The sequence below is a fragment of the Dendrobates tinctorius genome, unplaced genomic scaffold (genome assembly GCF_039654945.1).
Source record: "Dendrobates tinctorius isolate UK_male_01 unplaced genomic scaffold, ASM3965494v1 ptg000056l, whole genome shotgun sequence".
Lineage (NCBI taxonomy): Eukaryota > Metazoa > Chordata > Amphibia > Anura > Dendrobatidae > Dendrobates > Dendrobates tinctorius.
In genome coordinates, this window is record NW_027361724.1 from 128,423 (window position 1) to 143,193 (window position 14,771).

Genomic DNA, 14,771 nt, shown 5'->3' on the forward strand with positions numbered 1-14,771 from the left:
TATGCACCCCCCCCCACACACATTTTTTTTTTTATTTCATATGTTTTTGGCGCAGAATTTTTTTAATGCATTTTTCGCTGTGCAGAAAGGCTGGGATTCTACACTTGCGATTTCTCAGGCTCCCCAAGAAACCTGATTACGGTAAACTACCAGGCAACATATTGGTTACAAGACACAGTGCACTAAATAGTGCAGAAAGACCCAAGGCCTGAAAGAGACACCAGCTCTATATTAATTCTAAAAAGAGGGGGACAGAGGAGTATAAAAGGTGTAAAAAATATTATATTTATTTCATTAACATCACAATAAAATATTGTACACAACATTGAGCACTTAATATATAAAAGATGAACAAAGGTTTGAAATGAGGAAGAAGAACACCCGTGTGATTTGCCGGCTGAGTCAGTAATATAAAGGCAGAGGGCTGCTCCATATATTACCAATATCTAATACATGAGTAAGACGATCATATGGCAGAATATGGTATAATATGAGGAGCAGTGCTTACCGATATGTACAGCGGGCAAAAAACACCGGGTGAGGATCCAGGAATACCCCCAACGCGCGTTTCGCTTCTTTGTGAATTAGCTTTCTCAAGGGGAGGTAAATTTTTTTGTGAAATCACATGCTCCTTGCTTGAACTGTTAAAAGGGTTGTCGTGGCTTGGGGTTCAAGACACTTTATATGACTGCAGACTAGTGAATCCTCCCAGTGTGCGTTGTCAGTATACTCCGGTGTTGGTGCTGGCGGGTGCGTGACTGCAAGTGTGCCATTTGCATACATGAGGTTGCATGCCTACTAGACGTGCGTGACCTCGCCCAATACAAGTGAATTGTAAGGTATATTTTGGCTTATAGGAAGAAAAATAGGAATACCCACACAAACACAGGGAGCAATGCAATACTACTACTACTAATAATAATCTTTATTTGTATAGAGCCAACATATTACACAGCACTTTACAGGGAACCTGTCACCCCCCAGGCGTTTTTAAGTAAAAGATCCACCTTGTGCAGCACTAATGCTGCATTCTGTCAAGGTGACTCTTTTACTTAGCGTCCCTTCCACTGCAGAAATAATCGTTTTTAAAATTGGTCAAAAATACCTGAATTTTGACCGGGGGGCAGGTCTTTCCCCCTCTGACACAGACGTCTCACATCCATCACTCATTTATTCCTTGAGTCTTTGCTCCGCCTCCTCAGCATTCTTTTGAAATCCTGGCGCCTGCGCTGTACTATATTTTCTTGGGCATGCGCAGTTGGCGCTGCCCGTGCTGTCAAATCACATCCTGGCCTTCCTATCGCGCCTGCGTGGACGCACGGCCAGAGATCCCGCCCCGTAGTCGCTTATGATTTATTCACACTGCGGGGCTGGGAATCTTGGGCATGACAGCCGCAGAGAACTACTGCGCATGCCCAAGATTCCCAGCCCCGCAGTGTGAATAAATCATAAGCGACTGCGGGGCAGGATCTCTGGCCGGCGTCCACGCAGGCGCGATAGGAAGGCCAGGATGTGATGTGAGAGAGCATGGGCAGCGCTAACTGCGCATGCCCAAGAAAATATAGTACAGCGCAGGCGCCAGGATTTCAAAAGAACGCTGAGGAGGCGGAGTAAAGACTCAAGGAATAAATGAGTGATGGATGTGAGGCGTCTGTGTCAGAGGGGGAAAGACCTGCCCCCCGGTCAAAATTCAGGTATTTTTGACCAATTTTAAAAGCGATTATTTCTGCGGTGGAAGGGACGCCAAGTAAAAGAGCCACCTTGACAGAATGCAGCATTAGTGCTGCACAAGGTGACTGGTTTTACTTAAAAACGCCTGGAGGGTGACAGGTTCCCTTTAACAGTTTCAAAACACAAGTCATAAGTTAAAACGTTAACAATACACTTATTAAAGCAAAATAAGACGACCCTGCTCGTGAGAGCTTACAATCTACAATGAGGTGCCATCACAAAGCCTAAGAACACTTGGACCTAAATCTTGACCCTAAGCCCGACTTCAGATCTACTAGAGAGAGCTGGTAGCCCACACTGACGTTCATTACCGGACAAACATAATATTGGTTCTGTATTATCAAAAAGGAAATTATCCAGACAGTGGGATCAACCAAAGCCAGTGTGATAGAAAAGATACACGAAATGCAATTAGATGTAGTCAGTAGATTAAGCAGGAAATTAGAGAATCCGTGGAGAAAAGAATTTCTGCTTACAGAAACATTAGGTTAGCCACGCGATCGTATTTCGTCTCATCCGAAAAAATTGGGCCAATTATGCAAATCACAGTCTGATCAGAGTATGATCTGATTTTCTCAGATGAGAAGATATAAAAAAAGTCTCCATCTTCCCCATTTTTTTCAGTCTGTGGAAATCGGACGGCACTCAGATGTCATCCGAGTGCAGTCCGTTTTTTTGCAAGGACTCAATTACTTGCATGGCCGAGTGCGATCCGATAATTGGATGCTGCCAATTTTTCAATGGGCCGAATCGGTACGAAGAAAAAAAATATCGGACATGTGCATGGCCCCATAGAATAACATTGGTCCAAGTGAGATCCAATGTTTAATCGGATCGCAGTAAGACTAAAAATACGGTCGTCTGCATAAGAACGTATAACTAGCAATTGAAGGGAATCTTTCAGTAAGATCAAACCCTCCCCACACACACACAAACCACAACTGTGGAATTGCAGAAAAGTAAATCCATTGACGCCTGTATATCTTCTATTTGTTACTGCATTGCAGAGTAATTAGTATTTTTAATTCACATGCAAATAAGGTGTAAAGTGCTCTGGGCATGGAAGAGCACTTAGGAAGCAACTGCTCCTTTGGTTGTTTCCCCGCCCAGCACCAGTCTCTTTACTGATCGCTCACAGTCTGTGAAACGTCAGGTGCCAGGCAAGGAAATCAGTCATCACGCTAAAGAGGATAGTTTTCAACACGACAACCCCAGACCACATGTTGCTCATTCTACTGTGAGCAGCCTGCGTGGCCTAAATGTGCTACCATGACCTACAGCATCTCCAGACTTGTTCCATCAAGCACATCTGGGACGTCATTGATCAGCAAAAGCAAAGAGAGCCGCCAGCAGCGGATCTTGATGATTTGCCAAAGTGCATTCAGTGCGGCAGAACATTCCTCAGACAGCCATTAATATCCTCACTGCCGAGGCTGTAAGTGCTGGGATTTCTGCATGTGGCGCTTGCAGATCAGTAACATGTCTATCCATCCTGTGATTTTCAGAGATCCACAACTTTTCCTTTTTGGTTTTGCAATTTCAATGTTGAGTAGTATATTTTACAACACACAAGTGAGACCTACACGCCGGCTGTGGTCTGAACACGGCCTTAGGAATTCCACAAAACCCCAAAAATATTGCCTGAAAAATAAACTGGAGTTCAGTTACCATGCACGTAGGCCTAGTGAAAAAATACATAAAAAATCATTATGTTGAAGAATGACTGCAAGGCGAATCGGTAATCGCATGCAAAAGGAAACAGCAGCCATGATTTCTCATCATCTCCTCGTGTGCCCGGACCACTCAGCAGATACCGTATGGTCTCGCAGACATGAGCTATATGTCACAGTCTCGCACCGTTTAAGAGAGCTGATTAGGTGTGACTTAGCACTGGAGGGCAAAACGGAGAATAGGATTTTCTCCCCCTAAAGATTTGTTAAATTAAATAAATGTACACAATGAGATTTGTTTAATCCTTACTCCCCTCCAGTGCAATATGTTGCTGGCCCCATTGGGAACAGTTGAGGGTTAATGGCGCTTACAAAACTGTGCGAACCCTTTAATACAAGCGCAACTATAGAGGAGGGGGCTTTCTCTTTATTCACAAAATGGGCTTTCCTCAACAGACTTGGCAATAAATCGGATTGATAAAATGAAGAAAAATACACGATATACAGAAGCGGGCAATTCTAGATCACACATCGTGGCACGTTGGCCCTAGACCATGCGGGAAATGATACATGCACCATATTCAGAAGGCAGCAGTCATGATCCAGGCTGGGGTTTGTTTCTTGTTATTCTCTCCCCGGTCTGGTCATGCAGGGGTTAACCTTATCTGCCTCATTTTGGGTTCTGTGTGGCTATTTCAGTCTTCTGTGGCCTGCAGACCAACGTCAGTGATAGTTCATGCTTCCAGGCTAGAGCAGCTGACCCCTTGATACCATGTTTTGCCCTCGGCCCGTTAACTCTGCTCCCGCGACTTCCCTTTCCTGCCACCCCGCTTGTCTTTGTGTTCGCTCCCTGTGCTTGGACCTTTTGGTATGTGACCCGGCTTGTCTTCTGACCTGTTTGACTGTCTCTCGTCTCGGCTTTCTCTGCTCCCGTTTGGCTCCGACTTTTCACTTGTATTTGACCACGTGTATTGCTGTGACCTCTGGCACTTCTGCTCCTGACTGTTTCTGACTCGGCTCGTCTGACCACTCTTTTGCCACTAGGTGGCGCCTGTGCTGCTGTTCAGTGTTGCTACGCTGTGTGTGCAACCTCTCTTCCCTCACCAGCACCCCCTGGTGGAGGTTGCGCTATATAGTACTGCAGCAGCCATATATCCTTCCATTCCAGCTAGATGTACACATTAGATAACTGTCGATGGCATCCGACATGGAGGAAGCCATGCTGTCGACATCGGTTATCAGAGACAGCAAGGTTTCAGGATGATGGATCACAATATTCTTCAGGCTTTGCCTCTAGAAGATAAGTGGCAGCAGGAATCTGGCCGTCGCTTATTACCCTCTGTAAAGCAGAGCTGCACCAATATATACAGTCAATACATTATACAAAAATAAAAGCAGCACTTTTCATGCAAAAATGGGTACAAAGCCTCCAAAGATATCATCAAAACATCTTGAAAACAAAATTTTAAAAAATGGGGTCAGCAGTCCAAGGTTGGATTTTAATCAACCCATGCTTGAGAAAGGCTCTGTTATTTTGAGCCGAAACATTTCATTGGTTAATCAAAGGGGTATTCTTCTAAAGTTATAAAATTGCTTTAAATTAGGTAGACAGCATGAAAATAAGCATACGTTTTCTATCTACTACCATTCTCCAGCAACAACAGCTTTTATCTTACATAGTGCACAGCTGGATTCCATTGTGCTCAGTCACTTGTGCCAGCCCAGACCCTGGCCAAGATCGTGCAGTAGTTTTATTCCAGGGGAGGGGTTAACTCCTAATATCCCAGCCTACAGCTAAACTCTGATCGCTGCAATCGTGTCCTTTGGAGCTTCATCTACAGTTTTTAACTTATTAACTTAAACTGCGCAAACACCTTGGCAGAACCCAGCAAACCCCAGTATACTTCATTTGGGTTTGTTGTGCGGTGGATCCGGAACAGTGTTGAGGTTTCAGTTAATAGAAACCAAGTCGCGGATGTGAACAGAGCCTTAAAGGGATATCCCCATCTCCAAGATCCTATCCCAATATGTAGTAGGTGTAGTAATAATAATAATAATATTAGCAACTACCTGTAATTAGAAATGTAGCATAGTTTTTCTGATTTGTTATGCCGCTTACCCATGTGCAGGGCACTGCAGTAGCTTAGGCATCCATGGTTACGACCAATAACAGCTAACTGTCTCTATACGAGTGGTCATAACCATGGACACCTAAGCTACTGCAGTGCCCTGACAGAGTGAATCAGAAGTACTATACTGCATTTCTAATTGGAGATATTTACTAATATTAATATTATTACACCTACTACATATTGGGATGGGTATTTCCATCGCCAAGATCCTATCCCAATATGTAGTAGGTGTGATAATATTAGCAAATATCTCCAATTAGAAATGCAGTATAGTACTTCTGATTCACTCTGCCAGGGCACTGCAGTAGCTTAGGTGTCCATAGTTATGACTACTCGTATAGAGACAGTTAGATAGCTGTTATTGGTCGTAACCATGGATACCTAAGCTAGTGCAGTGCCCTGCACATGGGTAATCAGAGAAACTATACTACATTTCTAATTACAGATAGTTGCTAATATTATTATTATTATTATTATTATTATTATTACTACACCTACTACATATTTTGATAGGATCTTGGAGATGAGAATATCTTTAAGTGTAAGGTCATAATGGAAATAGGAAATATTTCAGAAGATTTATAGAGGGGTGTAGACTGTATTATTAAAACTTTAAAAGGTATTGTGTAAAACTGAAGACAAAATGTAGACACTGATATTGGGCATATTCCCCTTCAGGCAATGTTTGTGAACGATTATTGGATGAAGATAAGATGCACAGTGTCTGGCAGACAGTAGGTGCAGCACTTTGTGCAGACAGCAACCCCCTAGATCTCTGTACCCCTGGGATATCGGCCATATGGCAAACGCCACCTAGCCAACATGCCCCACCTTCCGTATGAAATAACCTGGCTTGGAGCGCACATCGGGGGCTGCTTGTCTGGTTTTATTTCAATCTGTGTGCAGGAATGGGAACGATACACCCAATAACACTCCTACCTCCTATATACACTGTACACTGATACAATGCTTTTCTCATTAGCGTTCATACAAGGAGAATTGGGTTTGTTGTGCATTAAATACCCTTGAAAACAAACCGCTCAGACATCTGTCAAAATTTGGTAGGATTGGGTCGCTCCATCATCAGCTTGCAGAAACCAGGTAATATTCTCCAGGAGCAGCACAGGAAAAAGTCAGATCCATTTTTCATATCTGCCACACAGGCTCATCAGGGTAATAACCCTCCTTCTCCTGGGTGTTATCCGACCATCTGCTGCTCTATTACTTATCTTTATTTTGCAACTAATTAACAGCATAATCTTCTAAATTCAGCAAGTTAATTATCATTATTGTGGTCTTTGCAGCATCATCAGTCCTCATGAAGTCTTGTCTCTTCTCCCCCAGAGGACACGGGGGGAAAATGAAGTAGGCTGGGAACGGGGTCTGTTTCGAGGGGGGTTCATTAGGTGTTTGCTGATGAGCTTGGCATGCAGAGAGGCAGGTCAGGAGAATTCTGCTGAACATGAGCTTCCATGCCGGGCTCAACCAACTTCATACAGCTTTCTGAACAGTTGCCAACCTGCCCTCTGTCATCTCTCCTCCTGCCGTAACCCTACCAGGCATCATACTGCGTGGAACCGTAAATCGTCGTTTGTCACCGAAGTCTTTACATGGTGGATCCCACAGAGTCGAGCTTCATTTACTGCGCTTCGGGCTGTTCTTCCCTCCCTTCCAGTGCCTTCAGTTAAGTAGTGAGCTCCAATATAAAAAGTCAAGATGAGCACTTACCGTCCCCAACCGGAAAATGACAAGCATGGGATTATTTCAGTGTTTTCTTCTCCGTACTGATGCTCTGACGGGCTGTCGTGAACTAGAGAGTCCCTACTGAAGACCTGACCTTAGAGCGACGCTCACCATCACAGCTTACAACTAATAGGATTAACAGAGCGAAGCCTCCGAGGACCGGAGCCCACGTCAGCTTATCCACAAGAACAAGAATGTGTAGTGATAATTCACAAAAGCTACATCCGGGGGCAATACACAGATATACATATAAGGGAAACAGAAATAGTGAGTTTGGTTAAAAAAAAAAAATTACAATTGAATTTACCTACTTACTTAAGTGTATCTATATAAATATATATATACACACACACATATACATAATTCCATTTACCAGCACTATAGGAGCTAGAACGTCCTATCCTTCCCAGCCTGCATTGTGCCAGTCGCTGTCCAACGGTTGGCCTGCCTCAATTTGATATCCCGCCCTCTCCATTATTCCTACAGGCAGTTCAACAAACAGGAAAGCTGGCACAAAAAGACAAAACCGCCCTCCTATCTCCATCATTCCTGTTTGTGGCAAAGAAGACTGTGCATGAGGTTAGGGCTTTACACAGGCACAGGTCACATTACAATTAATCGTCATTATAACTCAATGTTTCTCAATGCAGAAAAAAATAGTCATTGTTTCCTGCTTTCCGGAAACCCCTCTACTCCAGCACAGTTTTGTGTAAAACAACCAACCAAACATTGTGTGCTTTACTCACCCTCCCCAGGTCCGGTGTTGATTTTGCACTACTTGTCCCGATGTCTGACAGTGCTGCAGCTTATAACTGAGCTCCGCGGTTCCGCTAAGCTGGGGGCACGAGCAGCTGAGGTCGCTCATTGGCTGCAGAGCTGTCAATGTGGCGCCAGCGTTGCAGACAGTAACAGACATCAGAAGCAGAGGTGGAGCCTGTTTGTTTTTAAACAAGCTGCAGCAAAAATGAAAGGGCTTTTCTGAAACTGGAAAACCCCTTTAATATAATAAGTATTCTGACATGATCACATTTAGATTACAGAAGTAATTATGCATCCCTAGCCTAAGGTAAAAAAAAAGTTCTTGTGCCTGTCTGATAAGATAGTCACTGCCAGAAAGGAGAGCAAACAGAGCCTAAAGTTTTAAATTCTGGACTTCGTTTCGCCTTATTCAATTCAGCGGCTTCTTCAGGGGCGCATATGAATCACTTTGTTTGGGGGGGATTCAGAAGGAAGCCCTGCACAGAGACATGAATTCACTTCAAATCACAGCATGATCAGGCCCTAAGATAATGTAAGAACAGTAGAGATAGTTGAGCAGTTACCAGTTTTGCCTCTGACTGAACAGGTGTTGGAGATGGAGGGCCTGGAATCCCTGGGATGGTAGGCACCACGGTGACTGGTCGGACAATCTATGAAAGAGCAGAGAAGATAATTGGTAACGGGCAGCTCCCACTCAAAATGCCGCCCATTAGAAACGAGAGCAATGTGTAGAGCTTTCAATAAAGGTAGCTAATGGATGCGCCTGGTCACATGCCCATCCTTCAATAGCCTTGTTCAGACTGGGGTGCAAGAATTGTATACAATCTTAATGAGCCAGGCACAGAAGCTTTCCCCACCTCATCACCCACAGGAAGATGCCTGTTGGCAATCATCGGTTTCCAGGAGAATGGCCGAGATCAGAGATGTTCAACCGTTTAGATCAAAACCAACAGGAGGCGTTCGCTTTGTTCTCATAACACCAGTCTCAGGCAGTAAAATGGAAATACAATGGTGGACTCAGTTTTTGTTTTGCATTAATTCTCTGCAAGAACCTAACGAGATGAATGCTCTATGTACCCCAGAATGGTGCTATTAAATGAAATAGCTCATCTGCCCCGCCATATACAATAATGACCCGTCAATGACGGCCCGGGATTTAGGGTGTCAACTGAATAAGTCCTTTGTGGCGCTGATACGATGGATGAACCACATAGGGTCGTAGCACATAGTAACCTGGTGAATGCAGCTATACTAGGACACTGCAAATTACTATTTAAACGTATATCGATTTACAAAGCGATGCTATGTTTATTTGTGGATCAGAAAAAAAATAAGAAATTATCACAATTTATTTCCAAGAAAAGTAAATTTAAGAGATTATAAAATTTGATCTAAAGAATTTGATAAAAAATATATATTTTTTATTTTAAATGATATTTAAATGTGCAAATGCACAGTCTGGCCACTAGGGGGCGAGCTTTACAAACAAAAATGGAAAGCAAATAGGAACTGGCAGGCAATGCACAGAAAGGAAAATTTGGGTGAAGGACTGGTATTAGCGAAGCATCAGCGTTGTACTCGGTATAAGAAAAAAAAAACACATACATTGTGGCATTTGACTATGCATTGTGATATAGGGGTAGAACAACTTCACGTCAAATATGTGCCACGGAGTTATAAAACTGATCTGCAAATTGCCTCTTCAGGCAGGAAGAGAACAGGAACTCTATCGCCACCTATTGGAAGTAGCAATCCTAAAAGTCAATATCGACCCTTTAACGAGACTTCTAATATGATTTAGGATGAAAGCCAAACCAGAATCTCCATTTGCAGACACTATGCTTCTGGGTGTTGCCCCTCATCAGTGCAAAGTACGAGCTCTGTTTGGCTGGGTGAGAGGCCTCTGACTGAGGTCTAAGGGGTAACATTTCGACTTGTGGCATGTCACTCTCCACTTCATTTTATTTTAACCCTTCATTTTCTTTTTCTATGAAAACCTTCTAGTTTAATTTCCACCAACATTTGATGCTAAGATTTTAACGTTAAACTACAGAAAGCAATGTACTCCCACCGAGGTGTTTCAGATGTTGAAGGGGTTTGTCAGGGATCTAAAAAAAAGTGCAGGGAAGTTGACTTACTCAATACTCACTTGGTCACACTCCTACAGCTCCAATGAAACTTCAGTGGTCCTTGACGGTCTCTGTCTATTTCCCTGCAGCGATAAGCCGCTGTGCAGACACATGACCGCTGCAGTGATGAGGCGCTGTGCAGACACATGACCGCTGCAGTGATGAGGCGCTGTGCAGACACATGACCGCTGCAGCGACGAGGTGCTGTGCAGACACATGACCACTGCAGCGGCGAGGCACTGTGCAGACACATGACCGCTGCAGTGATGAGGCGCTGTGCAGACACATGACCGCTGCAGTGATGAGGCGCTGTGCAGACACATGACCGCTGCAGTGATGAGGCGCTGTGCAGACACATGACCGCTGCAGCGACGAGGTGCTGTGCAGACACATGACCGCTGCAGCGACGAGGCGCTGTGCAGACACATGACCGCTGCAGCGATGAGGCGCTGTGCAGACACATGACCGCCGCAGCGATGAGCTGCTGTGCAGACACATAATTTCTGCAGCGATGAGCCGCTGTGCAGACACATGACTGATGTAGCGATGAGGCGCTGTGCAGACACATGACCGCTGCAGTGATGAGGCGCTGTGCAGACACATGACCGCTGCAGTGATGAGGCGCTGTGCAGACACATGACCGCTGCAGCGACGAGGTGCTGTGCAGACACATGACCATTACAGCGACGAGGCGCTGTGCAGACACATGACCGCTGCAGTGATGAGGCGCTGTGCAGACACATGACCGCTGCAGTGATGAGGCGCTGTGCAGACACATGACCGCTGCAGTGATGAGGCGCTGTGCAGACACATGACCGCTGCAGCGACGAGGTGCTGTGCAGACACATGACCGCTGCAGCGACGAGGCGCTGTGCAGACACATGACCGCTGCAGCGATGATGCGCTGTGCAGACACATGACCGCCGCAGCGATGAGCTGCTGTGCAGACACATAATTTCTGCAGCGATGAGCCGCTGTGCAGACACATAATATGTGCAGCGATGAGCCGCTGTGCAGACACATGACCGCTGCGGCAATGAGGCGATGTACAGACGCATGACAGCTGCAGTGATGAGGCGCTGTGCAGACACATGACCACTGCAGCGATGAGGTGCAGTGCAGACACATGACTGCTGCAGCGACGAGGCGCTGTGCAGACACATGACCGCTGCAGCGATGAGGCGCTGTGCAGACACATGACCGCCGCAGCGATGAGCTGCTGTGCAGACACATAATTTCTGCAGCGATGAGCCGCTGTGAAGACACATAATATGTGCAGCGATGAGCCGCTATGCAGACACATAATATGTGCAGCGATGAGCCGCTGTGCAGACACATGACCGCTGCGGCAATGAGGCGATGTACAGACGCATGACAGCTGCAGTGATGAGGTGCAGTGCAGACACATGACCGCTACAGTGATGAGGCGCTGTACAGACACATGACCGCTGCAGCGATGAGGCGCTGTGCAGACACATGACCGCTGCAATGATGAGGCGCTGTACAGACACATGACCGCTGCAATGATGAGGAGCTGTACAGACGTATGACCGCTGCAGCGATGAGGCGCTGTACAGACACATGACCGCTGCAATGATGAGGTGCTGTACAGACACATGACCGCTGCAATGATGAGGTGCTGCTAACCACATGACCGCTGCAGTGATGAGGCGCTGTCCAGACACATGGCCAATGAATCAATGAGGTGCTGTAAAGACACATGACCGCTACAGTGATGAGGCGCTGTACAGACACATGACCGCTGCAGCGATGAGGCGCTGTGCAGACACATGACCGCTGCAATGATGAGGCGCTGTACAGACACATGACCGCTGCAATGATGAGGCGCTGTACAGACACATGACCGCTGCAATGATGAGGCGCTGTACAGACACATGACCGCTGCAATGATGAGGTGCTGCTAACCACATGACTGTGTGTTCACAACAGCGATACCAGGGAATTGTGACTGTATGCGCACCCCATGCTGTCACGATTCGGCAGTCTGCAGCCATTCACAGTGATTCCAGACTTTTATCTCAAGTCTGAAAATCCTCTTCAATTATGTTGATCCTACTCTTATACTTTATATATATATTATTATATGAACAACGACAAAGCAAAGTCCAGCAATAACGTGAGCAATCCAGGATGCTGTTAAAAATTTTTTTCTTTTTATTCATAAATCCATTAAAATGCAATGGTCCAAGCAGTTCAAAACAGCAATAACGCAGGAAAGTCGTGCAGATTGTCCTATCTGCACGACTTTCCTGCGTTATTGCTGTTTTGAACTGCTTGGACCATTGCATTTTAATGGATTTATGAATAAAAAGAAAAAAATTTTTAACAGCAGCCTGGATTGCTCACGTTATTGCTGGACTTTGCTTTGTCGTTGTTCACATTTGTATGGATGGACTCCTACATCCAGATCCGGGCACAACGGAGTTAACCAGGTCAGCTGAGGTTCCAGGTGGTTCACAGGAGTGAGCTGGTCTACATTGTTGGATATATTATTATATGTATATATACACATACAGTTATGGGTGCAGTTTAGGAGGAACCGCGGAGCTGTCAGGGTACCATAAGTGTATATATATATATTTATAAATACTGTATATATACACACACTTAAAGGTAACCTGACAGCTCCCCTGCCCCTCCTAAACCGCACCCATAACTGTATGTATATATATGTGTATGTATATATTATATATATTTATATATAAAATGAAGAGCGATCTACAATCAACACTCAAGCTCTATTATTATTATTATTAAACTGATTCCAAAGACAATTTCCACATAGCAATTAATGCTACAAATTGGACATTGCGATTAGTGAAAATCGGCCCATATAATCCTAGTGACGGCACGATGTGCATGTTCACACCAATGCAGAAAGAAAGAAGCATAAGAAGTATTTCATTTGACAGTTTCTAATCTTCCACAAGTCAGAAGTGAGAATGGTACGGTGTGATGGACACAAGGGAGATGAGAGAATACAGAGACGCTCTAGCTACACACCACACATACAGACTTACTGGGACTGGAGCAGGTATGTGGACATTGGAATTTGTGATTGAGGCAGGAATAGCAACAGGCATGGTTTGTCCATTAGGTAGATGTAACAAGAGAGGAAAAGGAGCTGGAACTGGTCTGAGAATAGAAAAAAGCATGGATCCAACCTTAAAAATACAAGTCAACCACAGACTTGGCAATTGAGAAAGTTTGGGTGCATTAGCCATTAGCAAGATAACTAAGTGAACATTTGTGAAGTTAAAAGCTGGAGAAAAAGTACAAATCTGTATTTGTCCTGAGTTTAGGAGCTTTACCGACAACACCCCTTGCCTTAATTTTGTCTACAGTTGGTGTTGATGTGGAGACCCCCCCCCCCATCATACAGACCTCTCTGTATCCTGATATCAGAATGTCAGCATATGACACCTTGTGTATGGGAGAAAACAGGAGCGGGAATCGGGGGCCGCCAGGGTCACCGTGCAGGAGCACTAACTAGTGACACGTAAAGGACCCGGACACAAGGGTGATTAAGATCAGCCCAAACTGCTGATTTTAGGGGGTCCGGCCAACCATCTGTCATGTACATGGTCCTCCTGATTCTCCCAACACATTATATTAAACTTAGAAACACCATCCTTGTGTTCCCAAGAAACACAAAGAATTATACGGCGGCAGGAGGAGCCTGGCAGGAACTTTCTCCCTCCTCCCCATTAGACATATGAACACTCAGCCAAGGCTGCAGGAATAACTGTCTGCCAACAGATGTCATGCATGGGCACCTTAGTTCTTGTAAATGGACACTTTAATACCCGTGTATGGGCACCTTAATACCCATGTGTGGGCATATTAGTTCCAGAGTATGGGCACTTTAATGCCCGAGTATGGGCACCTTAATGCCCGTTTATGGGCACCTTAGTTCCAGAGTCTGGGCACCTTAATGCCCGTTTATGGGCACCTTCCAGAGTATGGGCACCTTAATGCCCGTGTATGGGCACCTTACTTCCAGAGTATGGGCACATTAATGCCCGTGTATGGGCACCTTAGTTCCAGAGTCTGGGCACCTTAATGCCCGTTTATGGGCACCTTACTTCCAGAGTATGGGCGTCTTAGTTCCCGTGTTTGGGAACCAAGGGTCCTCGATGTGGAAAAGAAAAGTTATATGGGATTATTTTAATTATACTCATCCAATTACACTAATCTTATGTGAATATATTAAAGGGGCTATACAGGACCTTTCTGTTTTGCTCTGCGCAGATCTCTGCCAACACCTAACAGTCAAACTGCTCCTGCCCGCGATTCAGCTGCTACCGCTGATGTCACATTGACAGAGCAGCGGCTTCTCTTCCGCTCTGCTCTATTGACGGGGGGGGGGGGGGGGGGGGGTCAGTGTTGTAGTCATTCTGATTGACAACTGGCTCCCCGCAGGTAGCTGGAACACCTGAATCAATTAGCTAACAAATGGGTATACTTAGTTGCTCCACCATAACAAAAACCCATGAAATTTTATTTTTTTTAAAAATTCAACTACCTTAATAGGCTGAATGTATATATAACCAAATATTTTAACTAACACCACCTAAGATAGGTCG

The 14,771-nt window shown here is 45.1% G+C and overlaps 1 protein-coding gene across 4 annotated transcripts in view; it reads right to left on the minus strand.

Moving 5' to 3' along the window:
• The window catches only part of ATF2 (activating transcription factor 2), a 121,550-nt gene that overhangs the window by 61,467 nt on the left and 45,312 nt on the right, over window positions 1-14,771 (minus strand). For all 4 annotated transcript variants that reach the window (XM_073577419.1, XM_073577417.1, XM_073577418.1 and 1 more), the window contains exons 7-8: window positions 13,206-13,320; window positions 8,599-8,685 (exon numbers count right to left, since the gene is read on the minus strand). In XM_073577419.1, coding sequence (XP_073433520.1) covers window positions 8,599-8,685; window positions 13,206-13,320 — 202 coding nt within the window. The remainder of the gene's footprint in view (window positions 1-8,598; window positions 8,686-13,205; window positions 13,321-14,771) is intronic.